Source organism: Liolophura sinensis, chromosome 6, assembly GCF_032854445.1.
Source record: "Liolophura sinensis isolate JHLJ2023 chromosome 6, CUHK_Ljap_v2, whole genome shotgun sequence".
Classification (NCBI taxonomy): Eukaryota; Metazoa; Mollusca; class Polyplacophora; order Chitonida; family Chitonidae; genus Liolophura; species Liolophura sinensis.
Genome location: NC_088300.1, coordinates 65,247,636 through 65,265,937, shown reverse-complemented (window position 1 = coordinate 65,265,937; position 18,302 = coordinate 65,247,636). Strand labels below are relative to the sequence as shown.

The window sequence follows — 18,302 nt, the reverse complement described above, 5'->3', positions numbered from 1 at the left end:
GTATGAATGCATGTTAGAGTGACCTCCCCTACATGTTATCAAACCGGCCAACAAATATCTATACCTTTATATGTAGGTCATGTATGAGCTGTTGGAGACGTATTCAAATAAACCGTTATACTGATTCGGCGATAAGACACAGTTTGCTAACCTGCTGATAGTACACTACTGTTAATCAGAACAAGGGCATGGCTGTGTATCCATGTACTGTCCTATATCTTCTGAGCCACATGCATGTTCATGTACGACCTGTCTTATATGGGTGATATATGTTACAAGCTAACACGATCTGGTGTGGGTAATGTACCCTAAGATAAAACAGAATAGACCTGTTCTCTATTCGCACAAATTACTTTGTCAGTTGCGCGAAGTTCAAGAACGCACTGAAGATGAATATTTCTGGATTTGAGTTAAATGAAGAAACGGTTTCTTACCTACGAGAAAAGGAATCACGGGGCTTTAATGTTCCCTACAGTAATTTTACTACCAAACAGGCCAGAGAGTGGTCTTTGACTGTGGTAAAACACTTTTCAGGCAGCTGGCCGTTTGACGGTAACATCAAGGAGATACGAGGGCCATCGGACCAGGTACCAGGTAAACTTCAGTGTAGTATTACTAATCATGAAAACTGTGCAAGGTTCGGTGATGTAATGCGATAGTCCTGTAAAAGTGTAACATGCAAATAACTGTTGTTGTTATATTTCTTACAACTTTGTCGTTAAATCGAGAAATATTATGATGCCATATATTAAGAAACAAGGAAGAATCACTCTACTTATAATCGAAAAAAATTTTAAAGTAAAAGAAAGCTACAATATGAAGCAAGATTCATCATACAAAGTTCTGAAACTATGCGTAAAAGTATACTTTCTTTACTTTATAAGATGTTTTTCAAGGGTGTTGAAAGGCATTCAAATATTTGAAAACTATGATGGCCTTTATAAGCCATACTAACGTTATCTAGGAACTCTTACATCACATTAACTTTTTTTCCTGATGCTCTAGAAGGAATATTTGGGAACATTATCTCAGTCACCTTTCACTCATGGGCAAAAAGACTTAATCCAACATTCAGTGTCGTGATAGAGTTTAGAATTCGAGTTTAGAATTCGAATGTTTGAGCGCCTTTAACTCTTTTCGCAAAATCTAAAAAAATAAATGAAGGTATATTTATGTGTAGTTTTAAATGGTCTATTTACTGATGCCTACTTCGATCTTTAGAAGTCTTCCTTTAAGAAAAATTTACTGTACTCTGGTTGAATATAACTTGCCCGAGTTGAATATAACTTTCCCAGAGCTGACTATTCCTCATGGCCCACCCCCAACGCATGAACCATATGTTTTATTATACCGAATAAAAAAACAGTATCTTTTCGAGTTGTACTTTAAATCGACTAATTTGTACGTTGATAAGAGAGCTATATCCACCGTCCGCTTGTTTACTTTACGAACAAACAGACGCCAGAGAGCTCTCAAAGGGAGAAAACGGCTGTGGAATAAACGCACGTGATCGTTGGATATTAGCACGAGATCGTTGAATATAGGAACATGGGAAAATAGCATGACGTTGCATTCCTTGAGGCGCATGATCGATGTACATCCTGTTTTGAGGAATATCATGTAATCGTTTCTGGACCAATGGAAACAAAGAACTAACCTATGAGGTATAATAAATATGTTTCTAGGTGCTGTATTTGTCTCTGTACTTTTGAATACATGAATGTACAAAGTTGTATTAAGATACTTGTTTCTGGTGGATGCTTCCGTGGCAAAGATTGTTTTACGTTAATTTTTTGCGCTTAACCAGCTTTCAAACAATAGTGTGTTTTACATTTGGTTTATGTAATATTTATAACACTACATTTATTTGCAGACGGCATACCCGTGACAGTCTACACGCCACGTGACTTACCATCCAAACCTATCGTCTGGGTATATTTTCACGGTGGTGGCTGGGTGGTCGGCTGTAGGGAAGGATATGACACCCTGTGTCGTCGGGTGGCTAGGTAAGGATTAATCCCTGAATCTGAACTTCTATTCAGATTACGATTGGTAAATATAAACCTATGGGCCGTCGGATATGAGACTCCATTCGACTGCGGCTTTAAGAGATTTGTCAGGTATATAGCGTAGGTCGGTGGTATACGCCGGACACCCCGCTTTCCTTCGCCCGTAAACTTGACCCCCGTCATATACGTGTTATATTCTTGACCATGGGTATTAAAACCAGTCAAATAAAAAAATAAAAATAAGGCTCCATGAGAAATTTGAATCACCGGACTTTGTTTAGGTACCAGACAAACCTCCTGTCTTAAAGCCGCAGCCGACCAGATGGAGCTGGTTTCGAGACTGCCTCCACATTGCTGCGGCTGAAAGAACGCCTTACACGAATGAGCCAACACTTATCTCAATGTTCTATATCTCTATCGGTGTCCGTTGTCCAGTCCCTTATAGGAATGACTCCGAGGAGAATATTGGAGCTCTGCAATAAATAATACTTGAAACAAACTATCGTCATTCCGATTATTTTTGGAGATTTAACCATTAATGTTTCGTTGAAAATCATAAAATGAGAAAATCAAGAAATCACTTATTTTTACTTCAATAATCTGTTTTTAATAACACTTTTCTGTTGGCATGAAACAGCGTATCAATTTGCCGATATTAATAATAAAACAGTGTCACTTAATATTCTGTATCACTGATTTTCCTATTAAATAGACTATAATAAGCCTTTATGTGAACAGCTAATTATTGCTTTACGTTAATATCCATTCAGCTCAGCTAAGTGCATAGTGTTGAACGTTGAATACCGCCTTGCACCTGAACATAAGTTTCCAGCATGTAACGATGATGCGAAGAGTGTGGTGCAGTGGGTAATGGACAATCGCGGTGACATAGGTAAGATTTATTTATTTATTTTATTGGCGCTTTACGCGGGATTCAAGAATATTTCATTTATACGACGGCTGCCAGCATTGCGGTGGGAGGAAACCGGGCAGACCCCATAAACCTACAACCGTCCGCACGTTGCTGAAAGACCTTCCACGTACGGCTGGAAAGGGACATAGGTAAGAGAAACAAAATTCTGGATATTAACAGATACATATCAAGACACATATTAATTCCACTGTTATGTAATTTTGCTTTTGGGAATATTCAAAATTACATGTTTTTATATTGTTTGTTAGATCCTTTGCTTGGATAATATGGTTAAGGGGCACTCATTATTTTGAGTATTAATCACTATGGTGTCCCCTTGTAGCAAAAATTGTAGTATATATAGGACTGTGTTGAAACAACAAAATATCCAGACGGAAGAAACCTTACCCTACAGTCACAATCAAGTCGTGGTCGCTTTTAGACTTTGTTGAGATACGTAGGCTATTATCGGTCTGCGTGTCATGCGAAACAATAAGCAGACTATTGGAGACGAAAGCAGCCGTCCAATGGAATCTAAAAGAAAGCTAGAATTTTGTCATTTTTGCATTTTCTATCAAGCTGAGTAAATAGTGGCGGTAGTGTAAATATTTCCTGCGAATGGAAATCGTCTTTGTAGTTAGAGTCAATAAAACTTCTCTTGAGAACTATGGAATTTCTTGTATTTCCTGTAATCTAGAACAACACAGAATATAGAATTGCTAGCCCTTCAAAGTCGTTAACGTTCTTAAACTTCTTTGTGGCGGCTTCAGGTGGTCATCCCAACAGTCCCGTGGGGGTGGGAGGAGACAGTGCGGGAGGGGCCATCGCGACCACAGTTTGTTACGAGGTCAAAGGAATCGCTTTTCAGGTGAGCTTGTAACAGAATCCTTTCCTACATTACCGTAATGGTATTTATTTAAGTGTTTCATTTATTTAAAATTTATTTTATATTTATTAACGATTATTATTATTATTACTCTTTATTAACAGAGCAGTTTTAACTTTGTCGGTTTGGATAAACCAGTGCTTTTCAATGATTTATTTATTTATTACACTGTTGTTTAACGCGGCAATCAAAACTGCTTCACTTAAAGCGCTGCGGCCAGGTTTATTGATCGAGGAAACCACCGTCCTTTGCCAGTTTCCTGACAAACCTCTTGACTTAAAGTAACAGCGGAAACACGAGGTCTACTCGAACTCTCCACCTTATTGGTCAAGGCTCAGTCAGCTGCTAAGTCAACATCGCATTAGCCAAATGATTCAGCAAGTTACCGTGCCCAATCTTAAGAGTGTTCTACAGCGCAAATACCAGCTGCCCATGTTTGCAATTTTCGTGATTCTCGTGCTATTTCACTGTATGATGCAATCCCGGCTTTGTCTGAGAGGATAAGTAAATGGATTCAGATGATTTTTGTTTTCAGATTCTGGTGTATCCTAAAGTAGACACTCGCTTAGATCGTCTGTCCTACAAGCAATTTCCCGAAGGGCCTGTTCTGCCAAGAGAGCTTCTCTTTTGGTAATACATGTACTGTCAACTTATGTACAATTTTCAAGAGTATTCATGAAAACAAATCAGTTGCAGAACAGTTTAAATGCCCTTATTATATATATAGCCTATGTGATTTTATATGTGCGATCTTCCAAAATTGGCATAACACTCTTTTAAAGGGTAATTTAAAGAGAGGCAAAAATAGCATATAGAAAAGATAAATCAGGCGATTTGTCTTTGACGATGATGGCGGCATGCAAAAATATCAAACATAAATACACATCACGCCATATATCCTATGCATGTCAAATAGTTTGTTAATATTAAGTTGTTTTATCGTATCTTTTACGAAGGTTTTTTGAACAATGGTTAACAAAAGCAGACTATAAGAACATCCGAGTAAATCCTCAGATTAGAGAGGCTGATGGGATACTTCCGCCGGCTCTTTTCATCATAGCTGAGTGTGACCCAATACGAGACGATTCGTATGGTGAGTTTCGAGATGTACTTACTCAGTATTCAAGGAGGCAAACTTGTGGCTTATAAATTATTTCCATTTGTATGAAGCATTAACGTTTGACAAAATAGGTGAAATATCCTTGAGCATAAGGCCTTAAACGCCACTTAATCATTTCATAGCAAACAAGTATTCATGCATGTGAACAGCAATTATAGAGTTCCTCCTTGAGTCATGGTGTCAATGGATTGGTGATTCACCCTGCTTTCGGCCAAGTTAGACCATGGAGGTAGAACAGACCCTTCCCCCCATCCGAAAATACAAGACAGAATTTGTAGTTTGAATAAGATGTATTTTATTCAGCGTTTCTGTTTTTTTCTTCTGTTGTTCTGCTTAGATTACGAAATGAAGTTAAGAGAGTCCGGAGCTGCGACGGAACTAGTCATTGTGCCAGGTGTCTGTCACGGTTTCTTTGGATTAATAGGTAGGCCTAAGACTGTTACACTACATAAGTATTAAAATGATAAAGAAAGCTGACGGCTTATATGTATACTATATTTAATAAGTGACACTGTAAACAGAAAACGGTAACGTAAGGAATTCTACCTAAAGACCTTGGTAGAAATAAACAAAGCATGTTCAACGTACCATCTTACACTCAAAAACTTAATCTGTTAATTTTAACAGAAAGTGTGTTGTCTGAGTGATGCTAGAATGTATTCTGCCGTTGCAGCCGATTATTCCATTAAATATAGCACACTTATTCTATTAATTCAACATAAAGATTCCGTTAGACTAACAGTACATTATGTTGAATATGACAGAGTGTTTTGCCATAATAACAGAATACATTCTGGCATCATTCAGATAACAGACTTTCTGTTAAAATTAACAGATTAACTTTTAAGTGTACCCTTCGTTAATACCATTTTTTTCTTTGTCAACAGGTCATTTCAAAGGAAGCTGCGATACAGCCATAAATGCTGTTGTTAAATTTATGAAGACACATTCGCTGTGATCTTGTTGCAGTACAGGAACACTGCGTTGTATGAACACCTGTGGTCATACACCGCGTTGTATGAACACCTGTGGTCATACACCGCGTTGTATGAACACCTGTGGTCATACGCTACAGTTGGACTGTTTAATATATGTACAGTGTATGCAAGTATATATGCTTGTGGTCTTACGTGGAAACAATTTTTCAGTCATATGACGACGATGAAGGACTAATTATTAGTTTGAACGTATCTCAATACATGATCTAAGTATGACGAAATATTAATTAAAACGGCAAATTACATTCTTTTTCTTTCTATGTCCAAAGTTCCCTTAATAAGCCTGACTTCTTTCATGGGTGACCCATTCTTCTGTATGGTGTTATAAGCTAATTACATACACAAATATCCAAAACGCCCCCAATTTAATGTTTTCAATTCTCAGGTCATTGCTTTGTAATTGCTTCTTATACGAGTCAATAAATTTTGTTTTAACAATTCCCCATGCATGAAACGAGTTTTCTTTAAAACATGTGTTGTTCTGGGTATAGTGTCAAACCTAACTTTATGTATGTATGTGTGTATTCTTGGGGTTTTACAATTTTTCAATCATATGATTAATGATAATTTGATGTGTGTACATATACAGCATTTTCCTGCACATGATCCATCGATTTCATGCCGCCACTGAAGTATCATGATGAAGACAACTAACCTAACATACACAAAACAAAATAAGGGAAACTCCGAACACTGAAGTCAACATATTTGGTATTAACTATGGTAACTATGTAGCCATCGTCAGCAATATACTGCAGATGGTTGATGTTTTGGATACTGGCGTGTGCCAGTCCCCTCGATGGGACTAATTTACATCAAAAACTGTAAGAGCTTCAATGAAATCTGTATATTTCAGGTTATTCTGTAACTAAAGTTACAGGAAAGAGAGAAAAAAGAAAATTAATATTTTCCGGCGTTCATAATCTTATAATGATTAGCGCTTTGTAATCCTACAATTCAGAATAGACGATATAATGGAAACAGTGTATGCACGGTATCTCAGTATTGCATCCAAAATGATTGCTAAATTTATTGATCACGCCGTCTTCCACAGCAAGAGGCGTAAACAAGAAGTAAAACACTATTTACACTTTAAAACAAGCGCGAAATACTGGGATGTCCCAACTTCTGTAAACCATCGTTAGCGCAGCCCCTCCCTAGCGACCCTCACCGGTTCTCCTCGGATTATATTGACCTACTTTCTGTGGAAGCGTTATAACTATGTTAATCAGGCCGATGGCAGGCTCCCGTATAGGCTGTAGACTTAAGTGTTCTGGATCTCTGTTACATAAAGTGTTCAGACTTCAGGCATTACAAGCGTGGTCAAACGTGGTCTATTTTAGGCCACGTATGACTCTTTATCGGTCTTGTGTGCCGTTGACCTCTAAAAGTATTACGCATAAATATCATCCGGAAACAGACGCTTTTATCAAATTTACCGACGAACAATCCGTAGACGATGGCAGCGAAGAATGCCCAGTTGAACTGGCTCGGAAACGGCTAAATGATGGACTTGTTACATGCAATGGAGAAGTGGAATTCAAGGGAGCACTTAAAGACGTCGTCCTGTCAGGATCAGATGAATGCAGTAAGGGGGATATAACTTGTGCATTTCGATAGATCTATTAGAGTGATCTCCCTTTATTTGAAACTGTCTTTGGGACTAAACATTGCTATGTAACGAAACCGAGCAAGGCCTGGTGGATGCTGGATTCGAACACGCACCCTCATTGACCAAGGACTTGTTGTGTGATGCAACCACGTACTTACGTGTATTTAAAGGCGTAAGCAAAAGCAATAACCAATAGGCCTATACAATGAAAAATGACTTTTCGAAATAAGAAATAGCAAGGCAGTCCTAGATCTTAATCAGTTTACCTTTTCCTCAGGACATGACACCCTCATCCAGTCAGATCATACTCCCACCGGGCCAACAAGTTCCGTTTCCTTGCCCTAATTTCTCAGTGCTGAGCCCCAAGCCAGGCAGTAACAAGTACCATTTTGTCGAATCTTTAGCATGACCCAACCTGGGTTTGAGTGAGTGAGTGAGTGAGTGCTTGGGGTTTAACGTCGAACTTAACAAGTTTTCAGTCATATGACGACGATAGAGTCCTTAGAGCGCATGTGATGTCCCTCCTTGTTGCAGGACGGGGTTTTCACCGCTCTTTTATCTAGTGCTGCTTCACTTAGACGACTTGTCGAAGGCAAGTAAGCCCCACCCGAGCCATTATACTGTTACGAATCAACCATTAGTTGCACTATCCCCTTAATGCTGAACGCCAAGCGAGGAAGCTACAACTTCCTCTTTGAAGGTCTTGATCGCGGGTCTCCGGTCCGATTTCACAGGGGAACAAACTAACCATTTGGCTGCCGAAGCAGTTCAAAACCTGTAGTTTTAACGAATATGATTATCAACCACAAAAGGCACAAAGGCTCTAGGTAAAGTTCCCACATACTTTGTCCTAATTTTTACCTAGATCAGTTAGGTCAAAATGTACTCACCTACCAAAATGAAATTCTGGTCTCGAGACCTGTCAGCATTTATATCAAAGCTTTATTTGTGGTGCATTAGGATGAGGCTGCTATTAATATAAAACTAAAATCTCGATATACGTTTGAACAAAATGACAGAGGTAGGTGTATCGTACTTCGCAGTGCACCTGGTCGTGTCCGGCTCACCAAGTCTCATACGACGGGGCAACTCGTAATATGTAAATTGTGCTTATGCTTACTGCAGTTTATTACACGTCATTTCGTGAGCAAACACTACGTCTGAAATCTGAGAAAGAGGACAAACCCATTGTACACACTTTTGTAACCGGTAAAACTGCTGTGTCAACACGACCTTGAAATATAGCAACAAGGTCATCTATGTGCATGTAGAACAGGAGTCGGTATGAAGATACAACATATAAATGATTCATCGCAGGGTTGTGGTTATGTAGGCCTATAACCAGACAGGTTAGGAAACGTACACACCGGAGCACTTCAAGCGTACATAAACAACCTGGGGGAAACAATACATATACTGCCTGGGGGAAACAATACATAAACAATCTGGGGGAAACAATACATAAACAATCTGGGGGAAACAATACGTAAACGATCGAGGAAGCAATACATGAACAACCTGGGGAAGCAATACGTAGGCAACCTGGGGGAAACCATACATAAACAACCTGGGGGAAACAATACATAAACAGTCTGAGGGAAGCAATCCGTAGGCAACCTGGGGGAAACAATACATAACCAACCTGGGGGAAACAATACATAAACAACCTGGGGAAAACAATAAACAATCCGAGGGAAGCAATCCGTAGGCAACCTGGGGGAAACAATACATAAACAACCTGGGGGAAACAATACATAAACAATCTGGGGGAAACAATACATAAGCAATCTGGAGGAAACAATACATAAATAATCTGGAGGAAACAATACATAAACAACCTGGGAGAAGCAATACATAAATAACCTGGGGGAAACAATACATAAACAACCTGAAGGAAGCAATCCGTAGACAACCTGGGGGAACAATAAATAACCTGAAGGGAACAATATATAAATAACCTGAAGGAAGCAATCCGCAGGCAACCTGGTGGAACAGTACATAAATAACCTGAATGAAACAATACATAAACAACCTGGGGGAAACAATACATAAACAGTCTGAGGTAAGCAATCCGCAGGCAACCTGTGGGAACAATACGTAGGCAACCTGGAGGAAATCATACATAAACAACCTGGGGGAAACAATACATAAACAACCTGAGGGAAGCAATCCGCAGGCAACCTGGGGGAACAATACATAAATAACCTGAAGGAAAAAATACATAAACAACATGAGGGAAGCAATCTGTAGGCAACCTGGGGGAACAATACATGAATAACCTGAAGGAAACAATACATGAACAACCTGGGGGAAACAATATACAAACAGTCTGATGGAAGTAATCCGTAGGCGACCAGGGGAAAACAATACATAAATAACCTTAAGGAAACAATATATAAACAACCTGAAGGAAGCAATCCGTATACAACCTGGGGGAAAAAATACATAAACAATGTGGGGAAAACAATACATAAACAATCTGGAGGAACAATACATAAATAATCTGGAGGAAACAATACATAAACAACCTGGAGGAAGCAATACATAAATAACCTGGCGGAAATAATACATAAACAACCTGAAGGAAGCAATCTGTAGACAACCTGGGGGAACAATATATAAATAACCTGAAGGAAACAATACATAAACAACGTGAGGGAAGCAATCCGTAGGCAACCTGGGGGAAACAATACATACCTGGGGGGAAACAATACATACCTGGGGGGGAGGGGGGTAGGGGAATAACACATAGGCAAATGGCATGAGAACAAGACACAAATAGGATGAGAACAACATGTAAATAGCATGAGAAAAACACGCAAATAGCATGGGAACAACACGCAAATAGCATGTGTTTCAAAAGAACAACATATAAATAGCAAACAGCATGGGAACAAGACGCAAATAGCTTGAGAACAACACGCAAATAACATGAGAACAACACGCAAATAATATGAGAACACTACGCAAAAAAACACGAGAAAAAACATAAATTGCAGATAGCATGATAACAAAACGCAAATAGCATGAGAGCATCACGCAAATAGCATGAGAACAACACGCAAATAGCATGAGAAGAACACGCAAATAGTATGAGAACACGCCAATAGCATGAGAACAAGACGCGAATAGCACGAGAACAACTCGCAAATAGTTTGAGAAAAAAACGCAAATAGCATGAGAACAACACGCAAATAGTATGAGAACAACACCAAAAATATCAACAAAAGAACATCGACAAAAGAACAACACAAAAAGAGCATGAGAACAACACAAGGCAAAAATCTGGCAATCAACAACCTGTGGGAACAATACATAATAGTGTGTGGGAACAAACTGGGGGAACAAAACATAAACAACCTGGGGGAACAATACTGTTCAGCTCAGAAAGATTTGCTATAAGAATCGTATGTATTTGTTGATGCATTGAGAATATGCAAGTTTTTAATTTGTTCAATTGACTAGATTTATCATGAATTACTCAACGGTTGTTTAAATGGATTCCTGGATCAAGTATTGTAACAAAAACTTTACACCAATGACAGAAAGTAAAAGACTTGAAACTGTTAACATGCATCGAGTTTTTAGATAAGCGCGTTGCATAATTCGCGATCATTTTCGGACATGAAAACATAAATGGAACTGAATTTCATAGCTTTCACAGATTTAGTGAGGAAAAAAGAACTGAATTGTTTGGTACAAAGTTCAAAGCAGTTGCAACTTTGTCCGTCTAAATAAAGCAGTTCCTGTGACTGATTTAAGTTTATATTCGTGTCATTCCCCCATTCCCCATTGAATTCATCATGAGGACATCATGACCTTAGATATCACTACAGCCTTATGTATGAAATGTAGAACACAAATCTGGCTAGTGACCTATCTAATAAGAGAGCTACGTGAAGTGTCTATAACAACCAGTTTGTACAGGTGACCTATGTAAAAGATTTACAACGGTTCGATGAAGCCGGTCGATTCTGTAGAGAACGTTCCGGCATGTCGACAGAACGCTTTCACCCAGAGACCATTGCCTATCTGAAACTGGTCAAGGACCATTCTCAGTGTTCTGACGTCAGAGAATACACCCCAGAACGCGCGAGGCAAGAACGTGATGACGTCCTCAGTCACATTTCACAAGATGTAGCCTTTGATGGTAGCATCAATGACGTCAGTATTAACTCCAGCCATATTCCAGGTAATGGGGGCACTTTAACCAGCATTGGCACAGTAATGTTTAACAGTATGGTGGAGAATCAGATCGATTTTGTCATTTTCAGGAGAAATACAAGTGATATCAAACGTCTTCAGGTTTAAAGTTTTTGCAACAAGGTGTAACGACTAACAGATATCTGTGGTGAGCACAAAGTACGCGTCAGCAGTGATAATCACGTATAGTCGGCCAGACGTTTGACTCGATTATCCTTTAAGGTCAAGCCCCTTTTACTGCCAAGGTCCCTTAGCTGCTCAAGTCTTCTCGCCATGAAGGCAGTTTTGCAGTATTTTTATGCACTATGCACGAAATATGTTATATACTTGTGATGTAAGACACATGCTGAAGCAGAGATAGCTGTTATATCTTTCCAATTTTATTTTCATTTCTTGATGGCATTCCGGCTACCGTATATGTACCGACCTGTATTCCTAACGACGCCGCCATATTGGTTTACTTCCACGGTGGGGGAATGGTCATAGGGTCACGGGCTAGTGTGGACACTACTTGCCGGAGACTTGCTATGTAAGTTAGTTACAGACGCCATACTGTCGGCATTACGTTGCCAAGAAACTCACGTGCACACAATCCTGTTTTTTTCCCAGAGGTATTAAATTCACATGTGCTGTGTACCAAATACAGATGGTTGTATTCCAGTGCTCATCTTACAGCATGTATGTGGCATTAGGTACAAAATAAATTTAGTCGTAAACTTGAAGACAAACTTGATTGGAATTTTTTGCTCAAGATAAAGGTTATACTGATGTCAATACTAACAGTTATCATCGCAGAGCTATTTATCTCTGTATTCTAGTTTACCTTTGCCTATCCTCCAGGGAGACGCCCTGTATTATTGTCAACGTGGATTATCGCTTGGCGCCAGAGTTCAAATTTCCCGCTAGTTTTGAAGACGCTCAAAGTGCCGTAAACTGGGTTGTCAAGAACAAAGCCACGATCGGTAAATGACTATTAAACCTCTAATTTAGGCCCTCGCTGATTTTGGCCCTTGCTTTTATGTTTGACCCACATTTAACACCACTATTAAGTCTTTTTTTCTCACACTGTCTTGATCAGACATGGTTTGCTAATATTAAGCAAAACTAGGTTATAATGGCGTCCGCTACATAGTATCCATACATATGAAGACAATTGTACTCCGTAATCAACAGTATTTCTCATATATAACGGTGGACATGACACGGTTAAATGAAAACCAGGCAGAACTTGGGTAAAAAACCATCGCAACTCCAGCAGTTGCTTTTATGATGCTTTTCGCTTTCTCTTTCGTTATGATTGCCAAACAGATAGTACACAAATAGTTCGGTGCATTCTAAGAAACAGCGCTTTCTTCAGTTATAGGACATGCACCGTCAGGCTAGAAAATATGTTTTATATATTTTATTGCCTATAAATATACATTGCCATCATATGGCTGGAATACTCCCGATTTGGCATTAGACCACATTTCAGTAATACATATATATATATATGTCATCGATGCAGGAGGTACGGAGAAAAGCCCTGTGGGAGTCGGGGGAGACAGTTCTGGAGGTACCCTTGCTGCCACAGTCGCCCATCAGGTGCCGGGGTTAGCCTTCCAGGTATGCAAGCTTTTCTATAAATGATAGTTTACATTGCATCGTGTTTCAAATCAAGGTCATGCTGGCTCGTGGGTTTCCCCAGCCCTTAGCCCGCTATGCCGCCACCATAATGCTCACGGCTGTTGGTTAAGTGAAAAATTATTGATTACGACATTCACTACCAGTCAGATAAACAAATAGCGAACATTAGCGAGTGAGTGAGTGAGTGCTTGAGGTTTAACGTCGTACTTAACAATTTTGACAACAATATGACGACGAACGAACATTAATAGTTCAGGAAATGCATTGGGGATAAATTGTGTTGAGTGTTGAAAGTTAAAAAGCATTCATGGAACTTCTGGTCAAAAAATCAAGTCACGTGTTGAAAACTTGCAAAACATTCGTAAACTTTCTAGCCTACGAGTGCCCTTCTCTGGACAAATGTCATCGAGTTTCTGAACTCCATTCTACATTCGGAAGATGTTTTAACAAATATGTAGAATTCAGCATGCCTTTCATGTCGTTTCTTGGGAATCACTGACTCAATTAGTCTTCAAATGTTACAAAATATTGGTGAAACTTCCAGTCAAGAAGAAGGATTTCAAGAACTGTTTTGCATCTTTTCAAACCGTCAAAGATTGACTCGTTTATTGAAAAGTTGCTTAACTCATGAAACGTCTGAAATAGGACTGTGACGTGTTACCCTTGACCATACAAAATATTGCTGTGTACATTTACATTTGTTTGCATGTTGTTTCAGAAAGTTGTCTTAATCCGCACTATATAATATGGTCCCATTTCTATCACAGGTTTTGGTCTATCCACGAGTCAGCTACAAACCTGGACCAGTGAGAAGGTCAGCCAAGGACTATGAAGACGGTCCGATACTGTCCAAAGACGTAGTCGCCTGGTCAGTATGTATGTGTTGCCGCGGGAGCTGGCAGGGTAGTGTGGCTGGGAGAGGGTGGTGGGTGGGGGGAGCATAGGGATGTGTGCTTCAGGTTTTAAAGTGACACATTGTGAATTTTAGAGCGTAATTTTAAACATTTGTAATAGACACATTACACACTGTTATATGATGGAAGCGCTTTACTTTTGGGGTAGACAAATATACATTTACGAATCCATAAACAACAAGAAAATAAAAATTTGTCATTTTTAGGTATTAAACAAGAGGTTGGATCTATGCGTCAAAACAGACATTCGTTTACCAGCCGAAATGCTGATGAGATCGTGAGGGCTTTTAATATTTAATTAGAAAATGATATGCTTTCATTTCGTTCCCTCCACACCTGATGGAGTGGTTAAGGAAGTTAATTTAGGAAGGAGACCACTACTGTGTAAAATACCATACAACTAGAGGATGCAGCACCACATACAAAGGGGCAATACTCTGACTTGGTGAAAAGTGTTGTCTGAAAATATTCCCGAATCACCATAAAAATTTTATTGGATTGATCCTCTATAATCCCAAGGGCAACTTGTACACAATATTGAGGTCATTCGACCTGAATAAATTTGTTCAGTAAAGTTTCTGACAGACAGATAAACAGACAGATAACACATACACATAAACGCCGGTTAAACCATGACCTCCTTGGTGGAGGTAAAAGCTCGTAACGTGAACAGGTTGTTAAACTCAACAGAATTGCAAACTTTGTTTTACTTTGACCAGGTACCGTGGTCACTTCCTCCGTGGGGACGCCGACCTGGAGGACCCTCTCCTCAACCCGTACTTCAGAGAAAGTTTCGCAAATTTACCACCTGGCTTACTCGTTGTCGCTGAGTGTGACCCATTAAGGGATGACTCTTATGGTATACACCTCAGACTATTTACAGTTCAAATACATTTTATTTATTTGGTATGTATTACACGCCATACCCAAGAGTAGTTCGCTAAAATGAGCTTCAGGGAAATTAATGGGTTGCAAATTCCGGGTACGAGACCGAAGACAACCTTGCCGGGCAACTCAAAATCCTGACTTAAAGTTTAGCTGGATTCGAAGAAGCACCCCCAATAAGTAAATAATTAGCATACTGTTGGAGAACTCATTAGAAGACTCGAAGAGCGAGGGCACATGGATATTTTTAGCGGAATGACTGCGTATAACTGCTGTCAGAGTAAACTATATCAGTCAAATTGTTGGTAAACTATCTGCACTCAGAAAATCAATCTGTTAGTTGAACAGAAAGTCTGTGTTCTGAATGATGCTAGAATGTATTCTGTTGTTATAACGCAATACTGTGTCATCTTCAACATAATATACTGTTAGTCTAATCGAATCGTTGTGATGAGTTAATAGAATATGTGTGTTATATTTAACAGAATAATCTGCTGCAATAACAGAATACATTCTAGCATCACTCAGACTTTCTGTTAAGTTTAACAGATTATTTTTTGAGTGTGTATACTGAGAAACAAGTGCCCATTTAGGCCTAGAAGGCCTACTTTTAGAATGAATTCCGAAATGGCTTTGTGCATGCATGTCCTTATGTATGTATGTATGTATGTATGTATGCCTCTGTCTTGATATGGCCCGACCCGGGTTTGATCCCAGGTCTCCTTATTTCGAGGAAGACACTTTAACAATTACCCCACTGAAACGATGAAGATCGCTTTGTGAAACAGACCCCTGGCAAACAACACACTTTTTCTACTTGCGGTGTTTTACTGCAGATTACCAGGCCAAGATGGCGGAGGCTGGCGTGAAAGCCGAGGTATTGCAGATTGATGGTGCTAGCCACTCCTTCTTCACCAAACCAGGTCAGACACTTCACTTATTCATACTCGTGGGAATTTCATGTGATGGCGTTATATGATGATCTGTATGATGTATGTCTGAATACTGAAAATAGCTCTCGAGGTTTGAACGGAAACACATGCATAGAATGCCATGAGTTGGGCCTGATTCGTCATCTGTGACATGACGCTGAATGACGAAGAAGTAATATTGTATGGTTGCAGAGCAGTTTGTATATATATATATATATATATATATATATATATATATATGTATATATATATATATATATCTGAGTCAACCTGGCGTCACCATTATGTAATCATGCTAATGAAATATAATCATATTCAACACTAGTCTAATACAGTCTTTATATTGAATTAACGAAATATACGTGCTATATCTGACAGAATAATCCTCTGCTGCAATGACAACTTAGATTCCGGCATCGCTATAAAACAACAGACTTTCTGTCAAATTTAGCAGATTTTTTAAAGTATTCAGATAGGTCGAAAAAGCGTGCCAAAAAGCGTTCTGATGCATGAATAAACAAATAAACATATTAATATTATTAAAATATTTGGATTTGCAGGCATTTTCGTCGAGTGCTGTGCTAAGGCGTACAAGCGGGTGACACAATTTATTAGAGAAGTGGCGTACGCATAGTGATAAGACAGCACCTCCTGATCCCATGGGCAGAGGAACTTTTGAAAGTTCCGCTTATCAAGAGTTTAAAAGCGTTGTTGTCAATTTTTTTCAAGGATACAAGAAACTTTAAGATGAAGTACATGGCTGTACACAGAGACAAACTGTAACTGCTTATATGGTTATAAAACGGCAATAATGCATGCGAATGGATCGTTTCAGCAATCGTCCCAAACTGCAAACAAATAAAAATTGCTTTCTTTTATGTCTTTTTTTCCAATTATTTTTCAATGTAATTGTAATATATATATATATATATATATATATAGCTATAAATGCAAAATGCATAAATTGCAGTGTTTGTTTAATAATGGACATCATACGTGGTATTGTCAAGATTGAAATTTATGGGAACTATTTCGGTACCATGGTTTCTGATGTTTTATGTAACAGAATGTGCATGTGAATTTGGAATTTTGTGATGTGAATGAAACATGATGCTATTAATCGCTTTGTAGCACAATGACATTATCGCCTACTCTCGTAATGAAATATGAACTATTAAGATTTGCAAACCGGATTGCCCGGTAAAAAGGATAGACCTTTAGCAAGTTACAACATTCCACGTGTGATGTACACATTTGCACGCCATATTGGTTGAAGACTACTGCTCTTCAATGAACGCCAGACTTTGCAATTGGCCCAAAGATCACCGTTGACCACCTATTGGAGAGGTTCAAGTACATGTTTACGCAAAGGACAACCTCTCTTCGCGCATGGTCCAGACGTTGACCTCTCTTTGAACGCGAGACAAGTATTCGTAAACCGCTGACGTCATCACACTTTTTGGTGGCGCTTTTATACGTTCACGTATGACGCTGGATTCGAACAACCTGCCACTAATAGTTAGTTCAACATGTGCATGGCTTCGGTTTTACGTCTGTCAAGAGGCGTATGTGTCTGGTTCCTGGCAAAAGGTACCCCGGTTTCCAAGGCTTTAAACAGACCTGATCGCCGTCATATATAAGCGAATAGTCATTGTCTTGTCTTTAACACTGATGAAATATTCATTTATATATCTGACTGGGTGCCTCCGTGGCCGAGAGGAGTAGTACGCCAGCGCGGCTCAATAACCCATTAGCCTCCCACCAATGTGGTCGCTGTGAGTTCAAGTCCAGCCGTACATGGGAAGGTCGGCCGGCAAAATGCGGATGGTCGTGCGTTTCCCCTCCGTCAAATGTGAAATATTCTTGAGTACGGCGTAAAACAAAATCAAATAAATAAATAAATAATAAATAAATTTTATTTTTTCAAAGAAACTACAGTAGCGTTTATATTGACTCCAATGCACCGATGATAATTTTAGAACATTTCTGATGTAAAGCCTCCAGGAATTCACCAGACTATCATTGATGAAATATCGCCACTATTGGCTTGAAGATATGGCTAAATGTGAGATTTATTACTATCTAGACATCCTCCTCCTGCCCGCCAAGAAGCCCTTGTTCTTGGCATTATAGCACTTGATTTTGCCTTTGGTTAATCTTAACGCAAGATTGGGTTTGTCGGGCTTTACCTTGTACGAATAATA

At 39.2% G+C, this 18,302-nt stretch overlaps 2 protein-coding genes across 2 annotated transcripts; both read left to right on the top strand.

Moving 5' to 3' along the window:
* Window positions 1-330: 330 nt before the first annotated feature.
* On the top strand, window positions 331-6,360 carry LOC135468224 (ethyl acetate hydrolase-like). The gene is made up of 8 exons (XM_064746349.1): window positions 331-594; window positions 1,874-2,006; window positions 2,780-2,901; window positions 3,693-3,790; window positions 4,344-4,438; window positions 4,765-4,901; window positions 5,266-5,352; window positions 5,816-6,360. Exons 1-8 carry the CDS (start codon window positions 390-392, stop codon window positions 5,884-5,886), a joined length of 948 nt encoding a protein of 315 aa, XP_064602419.1. The 5' UTR covers window positions 331-389; the 3' UTR covers window positions 5,887-6,360.
* An 820-nt stretch (window positions 6,361-7,180) lies between these two features.
* LOC135468223 (esterase LipI-like) lies at window positions 7,181-16,939 on the top strand. The gene is made up of 8 exons (XM_064746347.1): window positions 7,181-7,514; window positions 12,138-12,270; window positions 12,582-12,703; window positions 13,249-13,346; window positions 14,135-14,235; window positions 15,001-15,140; window positions 16,003-16,089; window positions 16,659-16,939. The coding sequence occupies exons 1-8, from the start codon at window positions 7,277-7,279 to the stop codon at window positions 16,730-16,732; spliced, it is 993 nt and encodes a 330-aa protein (XP_064602417.1). The 5' UTR covers window positions 7,181-7,276; the 3' UTR covers window positions 16,733-16,939.
* The last annotated feature ends 1,363 nt before the right edge of the window (window positions 16,940-18,302 follow it).